This window comes from Acomys russatus, chromosome 25, assembly GCF_903995435.1.
Source record: "Acomys russatus chromosome 25, mAcoRus1.1, whole genome shotgun sequence".
Lineage (NCBI taxonomy): Eukaryota > Metazoa > Chordata > Mammalia > Rodentia > Muridae > Acomys > Acomys russatus.
In genome coordinates, this window is record NC_067161.1 from 42,605,322 (window position 1) to 42,628,223 (window position 22,902).

Consider the following 22,902-nt stretch of genomic DNA (forward strand, 5'->3'; position numbering starts at 1 on the left):
TATACTGCTGCATCAAACAGAAAGACCATGGAGAGCTGCACCTGTCTGTCAGTCCAACAATTCTATTTCCAGCAGTTTATTCTAAAAAAAGGAAAATACACAGTAGTGTATTATCTCCCACACACTTTTACTAAAGCCTGTTTGTAGCAAGCAAAAAATGAAAACAACAGGAATATGATTAAATAAAACTGAACATCTAATTTTATAAGACTCTGTGTAGCTACCAAAAAGGATGAACATCCTGCTGAACATCCAAAATATAGAATAAAAACCAAACCAATTCAGGCATGATGATGCATGTCTGTACTTTTGGCATTTAGGAGGCTGAACTGAGGTCAGCTTGAGAGCTTGAGCTACCCAGCAAGAGCCAATCTAAACACACGCATGCGCGTGCGCGCACGCACCCCCCCCCCCCACTCTTTCTCCCTCAAGCATGCGTAAAGAACCCCACAAAGAACATTTGGAAAAATACACAACAACTCTTAGTGTCGCTACAGAATGTCCACAGCCTGGGTAGGAATTACTTTCTGCTTTATGAACCTGTGCCTGTTTGCTTCCACACAAGTAACACATACAAGTTCTGTGATGTCTTCTCTTAAATATTAAGTTAGGTGGTAGTGGCACACTCCTTTTATCTTGAAAAAAAGTTACATTAAAAAATAAATAACAAACAAACAAATAAATAAACAAATAACAAATGATGGCATTAGCTAGATATTTATGGTGTGTTTGCACCTTTCTAATTCTCTAATATAATATTACTATAAATTGAAAAAGACTCAGTAACAGAAATGCATAAAACATTGCATTTAAATAAGTAACTGCATTCTCAAATAGTAAACCCAGACCAGACAGGAGTGATGGTTAGCCCCCAAAGGTACGGTAGGAAGATTGTGGCCTTGAGACGAAATGGGCTACAGAGTAAGACACTTATTTAAATAAGTAAATAAACAAAAGTTTTTAAGTAAAAGCAAGTGTAATTTAAATGAAATCCAATCACATACCTAGGCATTAAGCTCCGGTTTTTTTCATAAAACATCCTCAGGTCTTGAGGACTATTAGCCTATTTAAGAAAAAGAAAAAGTTACCTTTCTAAATAGAGAGGAGAAAACTCCCAAACCCCTAAATTAGCACTCATGTTGGGACTGTAGAATGCACATGGATGCCAAGGCTGAGTGCCGTGGGCTGCTCATGAATGGATTTCTGGGCACAAAAGACTTATAAAAGCTCTGAAAGTGTATGCAAATTCTGAGTGTCTTGGAGTAATATACTTTTTCTGAGGTCAGGCCCTCCAAGGACCCTGAAAGAGAAGAGCTGACATTCTGGAGGCTACATGACCTACCCAACAAACACATTACTGTTGTGTATAATCTAGGTTTGTTTTACCTTACGACTTTCAAGGGACTCAAGGAAAACACAAGTCCACTGCCAACACTGTCTCTCCATAACAGCAGCACGGTCACAGAGAGGCTGGATTAGCGAATCTGCCTCTGCACACAAACCACACTGGGAATGTGGAGCAAGCTACTTCACTGTGTTACTGATTTCTTTTTATACCATGCTGGGCAAGTAATTTCACTCTGCTACAATTTTCAGGTAAAATTTAATACAATTTAAAAATTATAACTTGATAACATGAACTTGAGATGCTGGCATATCCTCTGACAGTTCACCTCCTAATAGGAAAAGGAGATGAGGAACGGAGACCCACAGTTTCAATAGTTATTCCCTCTCACCCAGAGAGCAGCAGCACCCAGAGAGCACCCAGAGTTGGAGACAACTTTTCTGTGACCCATCAGAATGGCCCCTACCTCGTCTGGATTCCATGACCCCCAACCCAGTCCAGCAGGAAGACGTGTGGCCACCATTCTTCACAAGCTGTTAGCCCTGACTCTACTCCACTAGCCTGGAAAACATCTAACAGACTTCATGGCAGTCCAACTACAGGGGGCAAGCAGACAGAAAAGAAAAGAAGCACCCTGGCTCCCCAACAGCACTCCGTGTAACAAAATCAAATGCATCACAGAGGGGCTGAAACCTACTGCTTTCATACTATTCCTTATTGTATAAATCAAAGGCAACTGCAGAACTAGGAGATCCTAGAACTGAGAATAGGGGAAGAAGTCAGGTTACCTGGAAAGGTGGTTTTCCAACTAGGCACTGGTAGATCACTGTCCCTATGCTCCATAAATCTGCCTTAGCGTCATAGTGCTGAGACATGATGACCTCAGGGGCCTGTTCACAAAGATTCAAGAGACATGAACTATGTTAGTTACAGCCTTAATGTACATACACAGATTCACGGATAATGATCTCATATACTACTAAATAAAAGTGTTAACATATTGTGCTATTATCCTTATAGAATGATACTGCCATGAACTTAGAATTGTATTACAATGTTGCACAAAAAGAAGAAAGAAATGTCTATCTATTATAATGGATATCAAGAGTATCATACATTAAGGAAAAATATATATCAAGTATAGGTCAGAAGTTCCCTCAAGGTGAGAGATGAGAACATAATATGATCATCTTAGATTGTTCGAATAATTTTTCTTTAAAAAGATCAAGGTGAAAATAGAAAAATGTTTTATTAAATGTGGATGGTAGGTACATATGTTATATTACCCCTTATATTTTTCTGTAGTTTAAAAACTTCTATAAACCAGGCGTGGTAGCGCATGCCTTTAATCCCAGTGCTCAGGAGGCAGAGGCAGGCGGATCGCTGTGAGTTTGAGGCCAGCCTGGTCTACAGAGCAAGTCCAGGACAGCCAAGGCTACACAGAGAGACCTGTCTCGAAAAACCAAAAAACAAACAAACAAACAAAAACTTTTATAATAATAAAAAACCATAATACAAAAACCAGTAAGAAAAAACATTTTAAAAGCAAAGACAAGTCGGGCAGTGGTGGCACACGCCTTTAATCCCAGCACTTGGGAGGCAGAGGCAGGTGGATCACTGTGAGTTCGAGGCCACTCTGGTCTACAAAATGAGTCCAGGATAGCCAAGGCTACACAGAGAAACTGTCTCAAAAAACAAAAAAAAAAAAAAAAAAAAAAAGACAGGTGTAGAGGAACATGTTTGTAATCCTAGCACTTGGGGCGTTGAGAGTTCACAGACTTGAAAGATCCTGACTCATTAAATTAAAAAAACCAAACAAACAAAACCCCCACCAGGCACAGTGGTGCACACCTTTAATCCCAGCACTCAAGAGGCAGAGGCAGGTGACTTTCTGTGAGTTCGAAGCCAGCCTGGTCTACAAAGCTAGTCCAAGACAGCCAAGGCTACACAGAGAAGCCCTGTCTTGAAAAACCAAAACCAACCAACCAAAACAAAACAAAAAACCAAGAAAATTGACATTTTGTTTTAAGTGGTTTTAAAAGCAATCAAGGTTTTTTTTGTTGTTGTTGTTTGTTTGTTTGTTTTAGCATACCCTTGCTGAGCATAGTGGCATAACACCTTTAATCCCAGCACTCAAGAAGCAGATTTCTATGATTCAAAGTCAGCCAAAGTTACATAAAGAGACCCTGTCTCAAAGTAAAAACCACCCCTCTCAAAAAAATCAATAAAACAAATGCTAAAGAGGCCAACTACACTTTTTTTTTTCTTCCTGGTTTTCGAGACAGGTCTCTCTGTGTAATAGCCCTGTAGATCAGGCTGGCCTCGAACTCACAGCGATTCGCTTGCCTCTGCCTCCCAAGTGTTGGGATTAAAGGCGTGCACCGCCACGCCCAGCTAGATCAACTACACTTAATGTGAAACTATTTTCCATATTTAACACTTGTTCCTAATAAATTGGATTTTTTTTTCATTTTATTCTATGTTTGTCGATGTTTTTCCTGCATGTGTGCCTGTGTGCTACATGTAAACAGTGCCCTCAGAGGCCAGGAAAGGGTATCGGCTCCCCTGGAACCCAGCCCTTCGCAAGAGCAGTGAATACTCTCAATTGTTGCACACACTCTCCTTCTGGCCTGCCTAGTAAATTTCTTTGTTGAATACCCCCCACTCACAGTTCAGGTAACTGAAGCCAGGGCGTGCACCACTGGGCTATATTCATACTCAACTTTCTTTAATAATCATCCAAAGTATTCTGATCAAGGCTAAACCAATTTTTCTTTTTGAGACATAGTCTTTTAAAACAAGCGCAGGCCAGCCTTAACTCTTGGTCCTCCTGCCTCCACTTGCTAAATGCTGGGATTACAGGCATAATGCCACCAAGCCCTGCTTGCCTCTGACCTAATTTCATACTTAAAAGATATACAATTTTTGGAATTCTATTAAAGTGTTGAGCTTATTTTATGTAAGCAATAAAAGTGTGATTTAAAAAGTAAATCTCAAAAAAAAAAAAAAAAAAAGTAAATCTCATTTTTAAAAACCCTAGACTTTTTTGATTACTAGTTCCCTTGACCTCAAAGCAAATTCTAAATGTTTTCTTTTGGCTTTATGAAACAGGGTCTTGCTAATTGGTCCAGGCTGACCTGGGAATCACAATCATTCTACCATAACCTCTTGAATTCTGAGATTATAGACATTTGCCAATACTCAAAATTGATTTTATATTATAGGGTACAAACCTGTAGAACTGAAATAGGCATTTTTGTTTTGTTTTGTTTTTTGAGACAAGGTTTCTCTGTAAACCCTTGGCTGTCCTAGACTCGCTTTGTAGACCAGGCTGGCCTTGAACTCACAGAGATCATCCTGTCTTTGCCTCCGGAGTGCTAGGATTAAAGGTGTGTGCCACCATGCCTGGGTTAGGCTTTTTTTTTTGAGACAGAGCCTCACTGTGACATTGCATAACCTGGTCTGGTCTGTAACTTGCTATATATATTAGGCTGGCCTCAACTCACAGAGATCCATCTGTTTTTTCCTCCCAATGGGCATATTTATTTATTTCATATAATTCTGCAGCTTTATAATTATTTCTAAGCTTAATACTTTATATTAGTTCATAAGTTTTATAACTTACTATACATTATCAACGCATAATTAACTAAGATTATTTTTTTAGCATTAAGTGTGGAGCTAAAAGAAAATGACTTCTACAATGTAGGGAACTTGTTAAGCATGGGGCCAAAGAGGTGGCTCAGAGGTTAAGAGCACTGGCTGCTGTTCCAAAGGTCCTGAGTTCAATTCCCAGCAACCACATGGTGGCTCACAACTATCTATAATGAGATCTGTTGCCCTCTTCTGGTGTACATGCAGGCAAAACACTGTGTATATATGATAAATAAATAAATCTTTTAAAAAAAGATAGCATGTAAAATATAAGCATATCTTATAAAGGTACCCCAGAAAGCATGTGTAAGTATTCTTTTTTGATTTTGCTTTTGTTTTTCTAGACAAGGCTGTCCTGGAACTCACTCTATAGACCAGGCTGGCCTCAAACTCAGAGATCTGCCTGCCTCTGCCTCCCATGTGCTAAGATTAAAGGTGTGTGCCACCAGCTGGCTTCTATAAGTATTCTTAATTACTGAACATTAAATATACTATGACAGTATTAAGTGAAATTTTATCTTCAGTTGACTCTAACAGGGTGTAGTGGTAAGAATGAGAAATATCCCCTGCAGGCTCATGTATTTGAAAACTTGGTCCCCAGATGATGACACTATTTGGGGACATTATAGAATTTTTACAGTGTGGAGCCTTGCTGGAGAAATTATGTCACTGGAGGAAGAGGCTTTATAACTTTACCCTACTCCTGTTTCCTCTTTTTCTCTCCTTCCTTCCTTCTCCCTAACTTCTTGGCATCCTGCTTGCGGATACAATTTGATCAGCCAGCTTTTTGCTCCAGCTCCCAGGTGCCATGTTTGTCTTGCTATTATAGACTGCCCTCCCCCCCGCCCCGGAACCATAAGCCAAAATAAATTCTTCCTTCTATAAGCTGTTTTTGGTCATGGTATTTTACTACAACAACAACATAAAATACATAGAGATTTCTATCATAATTGATTTTTAAAAATAAAAACAGGGCCAGGTATGGTGGCATACGCTTTTAATCCCAGCACTTAAAAGGCAGAGACAGGGTGAATTTATGTGAGCTCAAGAGTAGTCTGGTCTATAAAGTGGGTTATAGGCCATCCAAGACTATACAGTGAGCCCTTGTTTAAAAAAAATTTTTTTAAAAAGGGAGCTGGAGAGACAGCTCAGCAGTTAAGAGTACTGGTTGCTCTTACCAAGTATCCAGGATCAATTCCTAGCACCCACACGGCTTACAACCATCGGAAACTCCAGTTCTATGCTCGTACAACACTCAACCACATAAAATAATAAAAATTTAAAAGATTCAAAACCCAAATACAAATGTGGAACAACTTTTAAGTCTACCAAGCTCAAGTAAGATGCCTGTGATTACATTATTGCTAACATTATTAACAACAACAGAAATCACCGTTCAGATCAGACACAGAAGTTCTTCTCACTCACCATGTACATTGGGGATCCACACAGTGTCGCTGCCATTGTGTTACTATGTAGGTAACGTGCAAAACCAAAATCAGCTGTTTCACAAAATTAAAAAAAATAAAACAAATGACACTTTGCTCACACTTTACAAATATCATATAATTCTGTAAAACACTGAAGGCACAAAAGAACTGTGAAAAACAGTGTTTATTAAAAATGTCTATTCACCAAAGGAAAACAAGTAGCTACCTCAAAAGAAGTTAAAAATGGTAGCAACAGTCAACTATGTAAGTCTGTACTTTAGTAACTTTTAACCAAGGATCCTTAATCTTTGCAGTGGAAACGCTCCTTGTAGTAAATAATTAATTAACAAAGATCTCATTAAACATCAATATCACAATTTTAATTTGAGTTCTCTTCACCAATAGCGTCAAACACTGCAAGAGCACTAAAAGCACCAGGAAGGGCTGAGTGAGAGCCTTTGGACATCTCTGTCAGATTCAGAACTGTGGGATCGGGTCCCCAGACAGGGCCTCTAAGTATACTATTTCTGCTTCCCTCTCCAGAGAAGCAGGTTTGTGTTTAACCCTTATTGGTCTTAGGAAAAAGATTCACATATCTAAACAGAGTTCAATGAACTCTGTAACAGTTTCAAAATGGCATCTATAAAACCCATTATTCTAACAAATCTGAACTAAAATGATGAAAAAGTACTGTCTTAAAATGTCCGTTCCATGAAGCAAGGTATGGCTGTTTACCTATTTTGATACGAATGCCACTGACATTTGCCTTCCTTCGATTGGCGTAAGAGAGCAGGATGTTCTGTGGCTTGAGATCCCTGTGGATGATCCCTTTGCTGTGCAGGATTCGCATGGCTGCTGCAATCTGATGGAGAAACACTCGGATGGTATCTTCACTGAGAGTTCCTTTAGCTGGGAGGGAAGGAGTCACATAAATATTTAAACAGTCAAAAATCAAGTATCTTTTCATTCCATTAAGAGAATTCAGCTGTTGAGGAGGGTATGAAATAAAAAAAGAAACTGGGATTCACATGTACAATGAAATAAACAGATTTTTCAAAACAAACAAAAAGTGGTAAGTAATGTTAAAGAGAACTGATTTGCAATTTGTTTTTTATGTCTTTTCCTTTTTCTTTCCTATTTTTACTAGTCAAGATCCCTGTGGTACATCTCTGAACATAACAAGTGCTCAACAAACGCAAATGTCCTTTACAGACCAAAAAATAAGTTCCCTTTCAAATACCTGGAAAAATGTTCAAGCTTTGTATGAAGCAGCTCATGAACTCATGAACACAAACTAAAGACAAGTGATGTCCTTATGTGGAACCTATTGCCATTTGTACTGTCAGGGATCTGTGTAGTATTGTCTCTTTTCCCTTCTCTCTCATGACCACACTACTGCTGCCCCACATAGATCTCTCATAAATGAAGAGACCTTCAAGAAGTTATGTTTCCACTTCTGTAATCCAGCATATGGAGAGGCTACAGGCTAACAGAATGGTGTAGTGCATAGTGCTATTAAAATCCCAGCTCCTGCCCCATGTGTGACTCTGGAATAGGAGTCTAAATAATTTCTTCCACAGAAATCCGATGAGACTGACTTTATAAAGTAGTTGTGATGACACAAACAATATACTTAATAGTGGAAACTTCAGAAAGCCTACCATATAATGTGCACACAAATATAGTTAGGAATGTGAATATAAATTTTCTATAGTAATGGATCTAAATGTCCCAAGTGCAATCTCTTGACTCTACAGGAAATATTTATATCCTTCATGATTGGCTGGAAAACTGGCTCACAGTTGAAAGTGCTTCCAGCATCAAGTTTAGTTCCCAGCAGCCATATCATGTGACTAAAAACTACTCTAACAGCAATTCCAGTGGATCCAGTACTCCATCCGCCACATGTGATGCACATTCACACAAACACATTAAATCTTTAAATCCTTTATGGTCATATTTCTGTCCATACAATTTGGTTGGTTGGTTGGTTGGGTTTTTGTGAGTCCAGGACAGCCACGGCTACACAGAGAGACCCTGTCTCAGAAAAAAAGCAAAAACAAAAACAAAAAACAAGACAAGACATTATGTCCTTAAGATCATCAAATAAGCCGGGTGTGGTGGTGCACGCCTTTAATCCCAGCACTCGGGAGGCAGAGGCAGGCGGATCTCTGAGTTCAAGGCCAGCCTGGTCTACAAAGTGAGTCCAGGATAGCCAAGGCCACACAGAGAAACCCTGTCTCGAAAAACAAAAAAAAAAAAAAAGATCATCAAATAAAGTCAACTCCATGACTTAAAAATTACCAAATTCTTTTCCTATGGGAAATGTTCTTATCCTCTCCTTTGGGGTTCCTTTTTTCATTATAATACATCTTTTTTTTTTTTTTTGAGACAGGGTCTCTCTAGACAGCCCTAGCTGTCCTGGTATTCACTATGTAAGACCAGTCTGCCCTTGAACTCAGATCCACTTTCGCTTGCCTCCCAGTGCTGGAATCAAAGTTGTACACCACCAGATTGTAAAAAATGCCAAAATACTCTCAACATGTGAAGCAAGACTCCTATGTCATGAACACTTAAGAATTTCAGTGGTGCCTGGCGTGGTGGTACATGCCTTTGACCCTGACACACAGGAGGAAGAAAGGGGGGTCTATGGGAAACTGAGGCCATCCTAGGGTATAAGTACAGTGATGCCATTTCTCAAAACTAACAAGAATTTCCAGTCTTTAACCAGATTTGGGAAACAGAAGGATCATGAGTTCAAGCCCAGCCTCATCTAATAGTAAGTTCAAGGCTATCCTAAGCTACATGAAACGCTTTTTAAAAAGTCTGATCCCAGCACTCAAGAAGCAGAGGGAGGTGGATCTCTGTGACTTCAAGGCCAGCCTGATTTACAGGGTGAGTTCTAGGACAGCCAAAATAAAAAACAAAACAACAACAAAAATCTGTGGGCTGTGAAGGTGGCTCCGCTGTTAAGAACACTCATGGACTCAGGTGTGATCCCTAGATCCTACTTGGTGGGTCACAGCCATCTCTAACTCCAGTCCCAGGGTACCCAACACCCTTTTCTGGCCTATGGAGGTGCTCCATGCACATGGTATATAAACATATGCAAGCAAAACAACCCAACCATACAAAAAGACTAAAATAAAATTTAAAAATCTAGAATATATTCTTCCACATACACTTTCTTATAAACATCAAGTTCTATGTTACCACATGTTAGTGGGTGAGTCAAATCAATGCCCAGAGCAGTGGTTCTGCTCTCAGCCTTCCTGATGCTGTGACCCTTCAGTACAGTTCCTCGTGTGTGGTGACCCAAGCATACAGTGATTTTCATTGTTACCTCATAACTATAATTTTGCTACTGTTATGAATCTTAATGTAAGTACCTGAGATGTAGGATATCTATTAACTGATCCACAAAGGGGTCTTGACCTACAGGTTGAGAACTGCTGTTCTAGTCTTATTTTTCTGATATGACATTACAACAATTGAAATGCATAGTATATTTCCATTTTATTATTCTATATGTTAACACTTCTTGAACTTTTTTATCCCCGAGGCAGGGTTTCTCTGTGTAACAGAGCCCTGGCTGGCCTGGAACTCATGAAGATCTGCCTGCCTCTGCCTTCCAGGTACTGGGATTAAAGGAATGTGCCACCACATCTGGTTTTAAACTCTTTTTTGTTTGTTTGTTTGTTTTGTTTTTTGAGACAGGTCTCTCTGTGTAGCCTTGGCTGTCCTGGGCTCACTTTGTAGACCAGACTGGCCTCGAACTCACAGAGATACGCCTGCCTCTGCCTCCCAAGTGATGGGAGCCACCATGCCCAGCTTAAATTCTTATTTTTAATTGTGGTCCCTGGCTGCTCAATGAAATTGAATATTTTACTCCTTTTTTTTCTCTTTTGTAAATTGTCACTACATTTTACATGTACATCAACTGAGATCTTCATTATTTTACCACTGATTTTTTTTGCACATTTTCATGCTTGTCTCAATATCACTAAAATAAAATACCTTAGAGAAATACACTGGATGCTTCTGAATATAATTATAGGTGTGTGTATACATGTGTGTCTGTATATGTGTGTGTGTGTGTGCGCGCGCATGCCCATTTGGAGTTTAGAATTTGAAGTGTCATTTAATACTAAATCTACAACAAAATAATTTCAATGTTTCATGTTTTGTTTTTTCTTTTAAGATTTATTTATTTATTTTATGTATATGAATGCTCTATTTGTATGTACACTTGCACACCAAAGAGGACACCAGGTCTCATTATAGATGGGTGTGAGCCACCATGTGGTTGCTGGGTAATGAACTCAGGAATTGAAGTTTGGAAGAACAGCCAGTGCTCTTAACCTCTAAGCCATCTCTCGAGCTCGATTTCAGTGTTTTTTAATTCCTTACTACATTACTGTTTTTTCAATTATAAAAAATGTTCTATGTGGGCCGGGTGTGGTGGTGCACGTTTTTAATCCTAGCACTTGGGAGGCAGAGGCAGGTGGATTGCTGTGAGTTTGAGACCAGCCTGGTCTACAAAGTGAGTCCAGGTCAGCCAAGGCGACACAGAGAATCCCTGTCTCAAAAAACAAAAAGTTCTATGTATATTCTTTTTTTAAACACAGGATTTTTTAAAAGATTTATTTATTTATTATGTATATAGTATTCTGCCCACATGTGTGCCTGCAGGCCAGATGAAGGCACCAGATCTCATAGATGGTTGTGAGCCACCATGTGGTTGCTGGGAACTGAACTCAGGACCTTTGGAAGAACAGACAGTGCTCTTAACCTCTGAGCCATCTCTCCAGCCCCGTTCTATGTATATTCTATGTTCTCTATATAAGTACATTCTATGGCTATGATTTTTTAAATTTGATTTTCTATGTATAAGTATTTTGCTTACATGGAGGTCTGTGCACCAGGTAATGCCCGGTACTTAGAGAGGCCATAAAGGGCATCAGATCCCCTGAACTGCAGTTACAGATGGTTGTGAGCTGCCAAGTGGGTGGTAAAAACTAAACCTGGTTCCTCTGTAAGAGTAACAAGTACTCTTAACCACTGAGCCATGTCTCCTGCTCCACTGACTACGATTTTATTTTTTCAAATGTTTTTATTAACTTATAATAAAATTTAAATGACATTTATGTATTCATTTAAGTGGAAAGGAAGGCACACATATGGAGATCAGCAGACAACTCAAGGGAATATATTCTCTCCTTTCGCCACGTGTAACCTTAATTACTGAATTCAGGTCGTCAGGCTCGGCAGCTTACCCACCGGGCAACCTCTCTGGTCTCTTGTTAGCACACAGCGATCACACGTGCTGACTGTTCTGTGTATCGCGCAATGTCCTCAGACCACACCACCCCATTGCCTTCCCACTTCCTTCCTTCCCCAACTTACTCCCCCTTCTACTTTCATGTCTTTTAAATTTTTTTGGTTTTGTTTTTCTTTTTTGCTTTTTCAAGACAGGGTTTCTCTGTGTCTTGATCTGCCTGCCTCTGCTGAGATTAAAGGCCTGCTGCCACTACCCTGCTTTTATTTTTAAAGAAATGAAAGGAACTAATGGCCCAGAGATGGCAAGCCAGCTGTGCCTTTTGAAGAAAAGAAATTCTATTTGGTTTCTTCCCTTCTGGCAAAAGCTCCTCCCCTAAATCCCTTCCTCACTGACAGAGGTTGAAAAAAAAAAAAAAAGTCAATACTTGTGTGACTTTAGAAAATAAAAACCACATGGTTAGCAAAATAACTACAAGTTAAACAAACATACAAATATTTGAGTATTTCAACACAAGTTTGGGACACAGAGGTAGCATGTCAGAAATACCAATCAGAATTAAACAGACTCCTGCTTACTGAGCATTGACAGATAGTGAGATGGTTTAGCAGGTAAAGAAGGGTCTGCACCAAACCTGACAACCTGACTTCCATTCTGAGACCCACATGGTGGGAGGGGATGACCTACTCCTACAAATGTATATGCCACGGTGTGCATGTGTACACACACACACACACACACACACACACACACACACACACGGGAATGTAGAAATAAAATTACCTTGCAAATAATCTGCCAGGTCTCCACCATTGCAATACTGAGAAGTAAAAGAAAAAGTAGTTAACTTCAAAAGACATTACTATTATAATTAAAGGGTTTTTTGTTTGTTTGTTTTAGTTTTTTTTTGAAACAAGGTTTCTCTGTGTAGCCTTGGCAGTCCTGGATTCACTTTTGTAGACCAGGCTGTCCTTGAACTCACAGCGATACACCTGCCTCTGCCTCCCAAGTGCTAGGATTAAAGGCATGTGCCACCATGCCCAGCCCAAAATAAAGTATTTTATATCCTGAGAAGACAGCACGGTTCTTTAATCCCAGTACTTGGGATGTAGAGGTAAGCAGATCTCTGTCAGTTTAAGGACAGTCTGGTCTATAAGCTGAGTTCCAGGACAGCTAAGATATACAGTAAGACATGTCTCAAAACAAAACAAAACAAACAAAACAAAGAGGCTAGAGAGATGGTTCAGCGGTTAAGAGCACTTGACTGCTCTTCCAGAGGTCTTGAGTTCAATTCCCAGCAACCACATGGTGTCTCACAACCATCTGCAATGGGATCTGATCAACTCTTCTGGTGTGCATGAAGACAGACAGAGAACTCATACATAAAATGAATAAATAAATCTTTAAAAAACAAAACAAAAGCCGGGCGTGGTGGCGCACGCCTTTAATCCCAGCACTCGGGAGGCAGAGGCAGGCGGATTGCTGTGAGTTCGAGGCCAGCCTGGTCTACAATGTGAGTCCAGGATGGCCAAGGCTACACAGAGAAACCCTGTCTCGAAAAACCAAAAAAAACCCAAACCAAACCAAAAAACAAAACAAAATAAAAACCAACAAGAACATTTTATGTTAAAAGAAAAAACAAGGGCTGGAGAGATGGCTCAGAGGTTAAGAGCACTGTCTGTTCTTCCAAAGGTCCTGAGTCCAATTCCCAGCAACCACATGGTGGCTCAAAACCATCTATAATGAGATCTAGTGCCCTCTTCTGGTATGCAGGCACACACGTGGGCAGAATACTGTATAAATAAATAAATCTTTAAAAAAACAAAAAAACAAAAAAAAAAAAAAAGAAAAAAAGAAAAAACAAAAAACAAAAAAAGGCCAGGCGTGGTGGTGCACGCCTTTGATCCCAGGACTGGGAAGCAGAGACAGAACTCTGTGAGTTTGAGGCAGCCTGGTCTACAAAGCCAGTTCAGGACAGCCAGAACTCTATTACACAGAGAAACCCTGTCTGGAAAAACAATAGATAAGTAGGTAGGTAGGTAGGTAGGTAAGTAGATACATAGATAGGTAGGTAGGTAGGTTGATATATGGGAGGGTCTTTGAAGTGACCCAGAAGGCGAGGGTGCCAAACGTGACAGTTGAATCCCTAGGACCCACATGATGGATGGAGAATGGAAAGAGCAAAGGCTTTATGGCACATGTCTTTAATCCTAGCATTTAGGAGGCAGAGGCAGGAGAATCTCTAAGTTTGAGGTAACCCTCTTCTACATAGTGAGTTCCAGGACAGCTAGGACTAGACAGAGAAGTCCTATCTTGGAAAACCGAAAAAAGACAAAATCTCCCTCTGTTCTCCAAGCCAGTGCCCACCCCTCCCTGACAGACGGACATACAATAAACAAACAAACAAATAAATGTTATTTATTTATTTTTCTTTCTTTCTTTCATTCTTTGGGTTTTTCCAAGACAGGGTTTCTCTGTGTAGCCTTGGCTATCCTAGACTCACTTTGTAGACCAGGCTGGCCTCGAACTCACAGCGATCTGCCTGCCTCTGCCTCTCAAATGATGGGATTAAAGGCATGTGCTACCACGTCTGGCTCTTTCTTTCTTTCTTTCTTCCTTCCTTTCTTCTTTTTTTTGAGAAAAGACCTTTACTATATAGCACTAGCTGTCCTAGAACTCTTGCTATATATACCAGGATGGTCTCAAATTTATAGAGAGCTACCTAACTCTGCCTCTGCGGGGATTATGGGCATGTGCTTCCACACCCAGCCAATAAAAGTTAATTTATCTTTTTGTTTTGTTTTGAGACAGGGTTTCTCTGTGTAGCCCTGGCTGTCCTAGAACTCTCTTTGTAGACCAGGTTGGCTTCAAACTCACAGAGATCCACCTGCCTCTGCCTCCCAAGCGCTGGGTTTAAAGGCGTGTGCTACTATGCCTGGCTGTAATTTATTTTTTAAACAAGAAAAAGTGGGGGGCTCACAACCACCTATAATGGGATCTGATGCCCTCTTCTGGCCTGCAGGTGTACATGCAGGTAGGGCACTCATACACTGAATAAATAAGTAAATATTTTTTAAAATAATAATAAAGGAAAAGTAATTAAATTAAAAACATTGGGGGCTGGAGGAATGACTTAGTGGTTAAGAGCACTGGGAGCGCTTCCAGAAGACCGAAGTTCAATTCCCAGCATCCACATGGCAGCTCACAAATGTCTGTAACTCCAGTTCCAGGGGATCTGACACCTCACACAGACAAACATGCAGACAAAACACAAATGTACATAAAAATAAATCATTTTTAAAAAAGAATACTGAGTTGGGTGCAGTGGTCCACCCCTGCAATCCCAACACTTGATGAAGGAGAGGAAGGTGGATCTCTGTGAGTTCGAGACCAGCCTGGTGTACAAAGCTAGTCCAGGATAGCCAAGGCTACACAGAGAAACCATGACTTGGAAAAAAAGTCTTTTGTAAACTATAATCTAAGTTTAAAGTATTTTAATTATCTAATTAAAACATTTACATTTTATATTTTTTATGAAGTAGAATATAAGCCATTCAATCACCTTTATTAATACTAATGCCGATACTGGCAGAATACCTACCTCCATCACCAGAAAGACAGAGTTGGGTAATTCCTAGAAAATAAACACAAATATCGTAAAACAGTGAGTTAATGAAAATACCTATTAGTTATTAAACTAATAAAGCAAACACAAAATTCATCAGAAAGTTAAGTTAAAATTCTCAGACAAGAGGAGACTTGTTTTTCATTTCACTACACTGCTGGGGATCAAAGTCAGGGCTGCGGACATCCCAGGCAAACACCTCTATGTTATAAACTTCTCAACACAAGGCTTTAAGCATCTGGTCTGCATGGCCAAATTACGTTTTGTCGACACTAAGGTAGTCATCAAGAAGTTTAGGTCTGTTTACAGAGTACTAAAGGATAAATCAGCTTCAGTTATGGATGGTGAGCACAGCAGAGTAAAACAACAGTGAACAGGCACAGTGGCACGTGGGAGAGCATAGCTCAAGGCTTCACCAACACAGCAAGACTCTGTCTCCAACCACCAAAAAGAGCCTGGTACATCCACCATCTGTGAAAAAGAAGGCTTCACCAGTCCCCAGGGAAGTGCTCCCACTCTGAAAAGTTTGAGCTGGGTAGCAAAATGGCTTATACTCTTTCCTAGCAACACTAGCAACTCTGTATTTCTGAAACACACAACTAGAATGAGTAGTTTTAGGGTTTTTTGTTCTGTTTGGTTTTGTTTAGGACAATCACATTATCAGTAAATGCTGGCAAAAAGAAAATACCTTGTTGTATTACACAAAGATATATTTAAAGATTTAAAGAAGTTAATTTGAATATTTTTACAAAGTGTCACACTTCAAGGTTAGTAATTCAGAGACTAAATATATGGCAATTTTTATTCACTTTTTAAATAAAAGTTGTAATGCTAATTTTGAACTGTCTCTATGGCTTAACATAAGCCAGTGCTGAAATTACTTGAAATGCAATACTTCACAGGCAGCAATTAACCTCAACAAGAACCAAAATTAAAAAACAAGGTGGTCAATGAAAAACAAAAGAGGGCATCACAGAAAGGGAGTAACTTGTTCTAATCAGAAAATGACTTTATTATGTCTACAAAAGAGAACTAGAGAAATTAACTAAGAGTCTGAAAAAAACTTATAGCAATTCTACAAATTTGTTTTTGTTTTTCAAGACAGGGTTTCTCTGTATATCCTTGGCTGTCCTGGACTCTCTTCATAGACCAGGCTGGCCTTGATCCACCTGGCTCTGCCTCCCAAGTGCTGGGATTAAAGGTGTGTGCCACCACCGCCTGGTTTCTTCAAAATAATTTTGACTACTAAACTTAATATGAACTATGATGTGGGGGTATACAAATCATTCACAAAATATTTGTTTAGTATACATACATGAGCCTGTGTTCAATTACTTGCACGACAGAATAAAATAAGCCCCGTTCCCTCAATTTGAATGTCCATTTATCGGTCCCTTTTCATTTACTTTTACAGTAATCTTTTACTACATTTAAGTTTCAGTTCACCCAGATCAGAAATAAAAGTTTGTGCTTCAGCTGGGCGTGGCGGTGCACGCCTTTAATCCCAGCACTTGGGAGGCAGAAGCAGGTGGATCACTATGGTTTGAAGCCAGCCTGGTCTACAAAGTGAGTCCAGGACAGCGAGGGCTACACAGAGAAACCCTGTCTCAAAAAACAAACAAACAGGGGCTGGAGAGATGGCTCAGGGGTTAAGAGCACCGCTGTTCTTCCAAAGGTCCTGAGTTCAATTCCCAGCAACCACATGGTGGCTCACAGCCATCTATGAGATCTGATGCCCTCTTCTGGCACACAGGCAGGCAGGACACTGTATACATAACAAATAAATAAATCTTAAAAAAACAAAAAACAAAAACAAAAAAACCAAACAAACAAAAAGCTTGTGCTTCAGGTCAGGAAGTGAGCCCCTTCCTAGACACACCCTTTAACCCCAGCAGTAGCATCACAAGGGGCTACCACAGAGCTGTTCTGCCACCATCACAAGGGGCTGCCCACTGCAATGCTAGGCCTGAATATGAAGTTATAATCGATAAGCCAGAGACGGGCTGGAGAGTTGGCTCAGAGAATAAGAGCACTGGTTGCTCTTTTAGAGGTCCTGAGTTCAATTCCCAAAAATCACATGGTGGCTCACATCTATAATGAGATCTGGTGCCCTCTTCTGGCCTGCAAGCAAACATGCAGACAGAACACTGTAATGAATCAATAAGAGAGCCAGTGACTTAGGATAATTTGCTTCACTTATTTCTCAAGAGAACTAGATTTAAAAAAAAAAAAAAAAAAAGGAAAAAGAAAGCTGAGTTGTGGTGGTGCACACCTCTAATCCTAGCAGAGGCAGGCAGGTGGATTTCTGAGATTGAGGCTAGCCTGGTCTACAGAGCAAGTTCCAGGAGAGTCAGGGTTAGGGTTATGAAACCCTGTCTTGAAAAACAAAACAAAACCCAACCCAAACAAACAAACAAAAAGGAACAGTAGCCCCACAAGGTCTATAGCTGTTCTCAAGAATGATGACGCCATTTATCCTTTGCTAAGGAATGAGGCTAACCAACAGGACCCCAAGATGGAATGCTAACACATGCCTGGCTTAGCATCAGCACTCTCTTGACCAATGCGAAGGGTGTGGAGAATAAGCAACACTCAGCAAGCAAGAAAGACCAAGTGTAGAGGAAATAAATGCTCTGGGGCCAGCAAAATGGCTCAGAGGATAAAGGAGCCATTCAAGCTCACATGCAAACGAGCCCGGCCTCATTTGTGAGCACCAATAGAAACTGTCTCCAACAACATGAACAGCATCCCTGAGGATGACACCGCAGGTATCTACATATATATGTATGGACACACACAAACACACTAAAAAGCAATGTCAACAAAATCATTTAAAGACTGCTAACAAGGGCTGGGGAGAGGGCTCAGCGGTTAAGAGCATGTCTGCTCTTCCAAAGGTCTCAAGTTCAATCCAGGAAGCACATGGTGGCTCACAACTATCTATAATGAGATCTGGTGCCCTTTTCTGGTATGCAGGCACATGCAGGCAGAATATTGTATACATAATAAATAAATAGATCTTAAAAAAAAGACTTCTAACAAACAATAAAAAGACAACCAATGGATAGACAAGCAAGAAACTTCCATGGGAACTTCAAAAAGATATTTAAATGGTTAATAAACTCACAAATCATGTTCAAACCAGAAGACATTAGGAGAGCTCTAATTAAAACCATAATTAAAAATTAGGCAAAGTTGTATACCCCTGTAATCCTAGTACTTGAGAGGTAGAGGCAGAAAAATCAGAAGTCAATCTCATCCTGAGCTAAATAGTAAACTTGAGGCCAATATGAACTATGTAAGTCCCTGTCTTAAAAAAATAAAAAATAAAAAATCCTAACTGAATGTAATCACCAGAATAACTAACCTGCCAAATGTTAGCAAGAATGTGGAGCAAGTGACCTTTTCAAACACCTGCTGGCAGGAGTGTGAAGCAATCCACTGGCAGCATCTACTAGAGGCTCTGTGCTCGCCCTACCACCAGGAATCTTAGAGAAGGGCCTCGCAAGGCCTATTTCAATGTAAGGAGAAACCACACGAAGCCGGTTCCATTTCTTTGAGCCTCCAAGGCAAGTGTTTTGGTGGAAAAAAAAGTAAAAATAATATACAATTAATGAAGTAATCCTGATTTTGAAAGATAGCTTCAATAGAGAGCCAACAGAAGGAGGAGGAGAAAAGAAGAGGATGGGAAGAGAAGGGAGGAGAAGAAAGTTGGCCTGGAGATGTTGTCCTTCCTAAAACATGCAAAGTCTTTGGCTGGATCTCCAGCACCTTGAGGGGAAACTGAAATGTCTTCAAACAATGTTGAGCATATGAATACAAGCATGCATGAGCTAAAAAAGGAGACAGCTGGGGCTGAAGAGACAGCTCAGTGATAGGAGCCCTTGCTGCTCTTGCAGAGGACCGAGGCTTGGTTCCCAGCACACGCACAGGCGTTTACAAACACCTGTAGCTCCAGATCCAGAGGATCTAACACCTTCTGACCTCCACCACACCAGGCGCACATACACACAAGCAAACATATACATGAAGGACAATAAATATAAAAAAGAAAAAGTTATATATAAGATATAATGGTACAAGAACACAGCACCTCATTTTACTTTATATATTGTTAGTCTGAATTGTTTTTACATTAAGGGTCTATTACTTTAGGCAGGATTGCTTTTTGTTTGCTTGTTTTTGGAGACAAGGTTTCCCTGTGTAGCCTTGGTTGTCTTGAACTCGCTTTGTAGACCAGGCTGGCCTTGAACTCACAGCGATCCGCCTGCCTCTGCCTCCTAAATACTTCACCTGGCACACCAAGCTTTACCTGGCATTTTTTGAAAAAAAAAAAAAAAATGTAAATGGGATTTTAAGTTGTGATTTTTTTTTCAGTTTTGACTACACCATCTATTAAATAATGTATTTTTCTTACTATGCCAAAAATATTCAAGAATTGATTATTTATGAGGGTAAGAGCACTATACTTATAGAAGGCCCAGATCACTCAAGATTTATATTCAAAACAAAGATATATGTTACCCTCCTGCTTATGACCAGGAGCTGGAGAGATAGCTCAGTGGTTAAGAGCACTTTTTCTTGCAGAGGACTGGAATTCAACTCCCAACACCCTCTGGAGGCTCACAGGGATCCCTAGCTCCAACTCCAGAGTATCTGACACCCTCTTCTGATCGCCACAGGTCACTAGGCACGCATGTGGGGCCCAGACACATGTACAGGCAAAACATCCATGTACATAAGGTAAACACAGCTAAATAAGTTCCCATTCCTGTGTCTGCTCATAGAAGCCTCCTCCTTGACCCCCACGCTCAGCCACTCTTCCTTTCTGTGGCCTTCACAGGGAAACTCCTTGGGATGCTTACGTGCTTGGGATGCTTACGTGCTGTTTTCTCACCAAGTCCTAGTCTAGCTTCCCACCCAATTATCAATCACCTCTTCAAGGAGCCTTCCCTAGCCCCACCCTGACAGCCTCATACTGTTTCCTCCAAAGCTCTAGAACAGTTCTTCACATACAGCCTTTGGCATGCTTACAATTATTAAGTATTTGCTTAATATCATCTTCCACACTAAGCTATAAGCAAGAACCACTTCGTTGCTTATCTGTACATCTCCTTAACTAACTCAAGGAAATACTAATCACAAAGAAATTAGCAATAAACACACCAAAGGTGGACGCCTTTAATCCCAGCACTCGGGAGGCAGAGGCAGGTGGATCTCTGTGAATTCGAGGCCAGCCTGGTCTACAAAGTGAGTCCAGTACAGCCAAGGCTACACAGAGAAACCCTGTCTTGAAAAACCAAAGCCAAACCACAGCAAACCAAACCAAAAACAAAACACCAGACACAGCAATGGGAAATTTAGAGAAGAAATAACAAAGGGCAAATATAAGATGATCCATTACTAATGATTTATGAAATAATTTTTTAACCTCAGGTATTTTTCTTCCAATGAGATTTGTCAAGTATGTGCAGAGGGAGTGTTCTACTGCTCAAAATAAACTTAAGTTTATTTGGTTTACATTTCTTCTAATGATAGCTCATTCCACAATCAAAATCTGTGCTGAAAAATGTTTTTCATTCTGAGAGAAAAGACTGATCTGAAAGCAAAACCTGCTCTGTGGCTGCCAGTTCTCTAACCCTCTAAGAATGGTAAGTGAGGAGCTGGCATCACTGAACAGTATGCGCTAGGCACTGACCTGCACCGCCCGGTGCCCTCCAACCACAGGGACAAGCTACACAAACAGCTCTGAGGAGAGTGGACATTTTAGCTGGGGATGGTGACATGAATTTAGTATTGCCCTGAGAATTTGTTTTGCCCTTCCTTTCTATGTTGATTTGAATTTCACAACTGAAGGGGGCAAATTATATCTAGTCAAGCTAATATTCATATTTTCTGTGCATGGGAGTTTAAATTGCAGATTTTTTTCTTGGAGAACAATCATAGTCTATAATCAAAATCTGTGACACTGCTCATGGTATTTGAGTTAGACATTCCAAATCCCAAAATCAGAGATAATTTCAGAAGAGATATGTTACTGTCAATTCTAACTAAAACATCCTATTTATTTATTTTGGTTTTTTGAGACAGGATTCTGTGTAGCCTTTGCCATCTGGACTTGCTTTGTAGACCAGGTTGGCATTGAACTCACAACGATCTGCCTGCCTCTGCCTCCCAAGTGCTGGGATTACAAGCGTGCGCCACCATGCTGGGCTCTAACTTAAACATCTTATAACACGGGTTTAGCTAGCTATCTTGTGATGTGATATGACTAAGTAAGTGTGTGTGCCTGTCCTTTCTGTATCTTCCTATAAAGCTAAACACCGCAAGGTCAAGATCTTTATGCATTGTTTTATTTCTAGACTCAGAATAATGACTGGTCTGTGCTAACTACTCAAAAAGTTTGCAAAGCAAATGCATTTCAATAAGTAAAAAACAGACAGAAGGGCTGGAGAGATGGCTCAGAGGTTAAGAGCACTGGCTGCTCTCCCAGAGGTCCTTAATTCAATTCCCAGCAAGCACATGATGGCTCAAAATCATCTATAATGTGCTCTGATGCCCTTCTTCAGGCCTGAAGGTGTACAATGCAGGCAGACACTGTATACATAATAAATATGTAAATAAATAAATAAATCTTAAGAAAAAAAGACAGAAAAGCTTTTAACTAGACATAAATCACCTAACCACCCATTTACTTTACTGGAATTCAGCTGTCCAGATGAAGCAAAACAGTAAAAAGAAAGGCACATCATATATACTAGTCTTCCCTGGAGTAAGCATTTAAGAATATGCTATTCTAGCCAGGCATGGTGGCTCACGCCTTTAATCCCAGCACTCAAGAGGCAGAGGCAGGAGGATCGCTGTGAGTTCCAGGCTAGCCTGGTCTACAAAGTGAGTCCAGGACAGCCAAGACTACAAGAGAAACCCTGTCTTGAAAAAACAAACAAACAAACAAACAAACAAAAAGTATCATATACCCTCTAAATGCAAACCAACTACTTCATCAGAAAACTGTATTTTGTCCCAAAGTGGATCTCTTGAAAAGATTTCCAAGAATGATTCTGACTACAAAGTTTGCCTTAGATGACTTTAGACTCTGCCTCAAAAAAAGCAAACAAAAAGTGACCTTAGAATCCAGATTTCCTTTCTAAATAAAACACAGTTCTAGCATATGCTGTGCTGATCATCACACAATCACACACACAAAAAATATGGTAAATGTGCTTTTATTAATTTTACTTCCTTCTACTTCTATGATTTCCAAATGTTGCTTTCCTAAGAAAAAGGTTCTTACCTAACTTTTAAGTAACCATAGGAGTCTTTACAGCTACTAAAGAAATGCTAGATTTGATATAAAGCAAAACCCTAAAGCAAAACCACCCCACAGTGTGTTGGCAATTGTTAATGCATTTCCTCATGCAACACATTAATTTAGCCTATGGATCTGTGCTACTTTTTGGGTTTTGTTTTGTTTTTTGAGACAGAGTCTCTCTGTGTAGCCTTAGCTGTCCTAGACTCGCTTTGTAGACCAGGCTGGTCTCAAACTCACAGCAATCTGCCTGCCTCTGCC

General features: G+C 40.1%; 1 protein-coding gene across 2 annotated transcripts in view; it reads right to left on the bottom strand.

Annotated features, from left to right (window-relative positions):
• The window catches only part of Ulk2 (unc-51 like autophagy activating kinase 2), an 84,540-nt gene that overhangs the window by 56,864 nt on the left and 4,774 nt on the right, over nt 1-22,902 (bottom strand). For both annotated transcript variants that reach the window (XM_051168200.1, XM_051168199.1), the window contains exons 4-9: nt 15,309-15,341; nt 12,491-12,527; nt 7,165-7,338; nt 6,428-6,501; nt 2,134-2,235; nt 1,005-1,063 (exon numbers count right to left, since the gene is read on the bottom strand). In XM_051168200.1, coding sequence (XP_051024157.1) covers nt 1,005-1,063; nt 2,134-2,235; nt 6,428-6,501; nt 7,165-7,338; nt 12,491-12,527; nt 15,309-15,341 — 479 coding nt within the window. The remainder of the gene's footprint in view (nt 1-1,004; nt 1,064-2,133; nt 2,236-6,427; nt 6,502-7,164; nt 7,339-12,490; nt 12,528-15,308; nt 15,342-22,902) is intronic.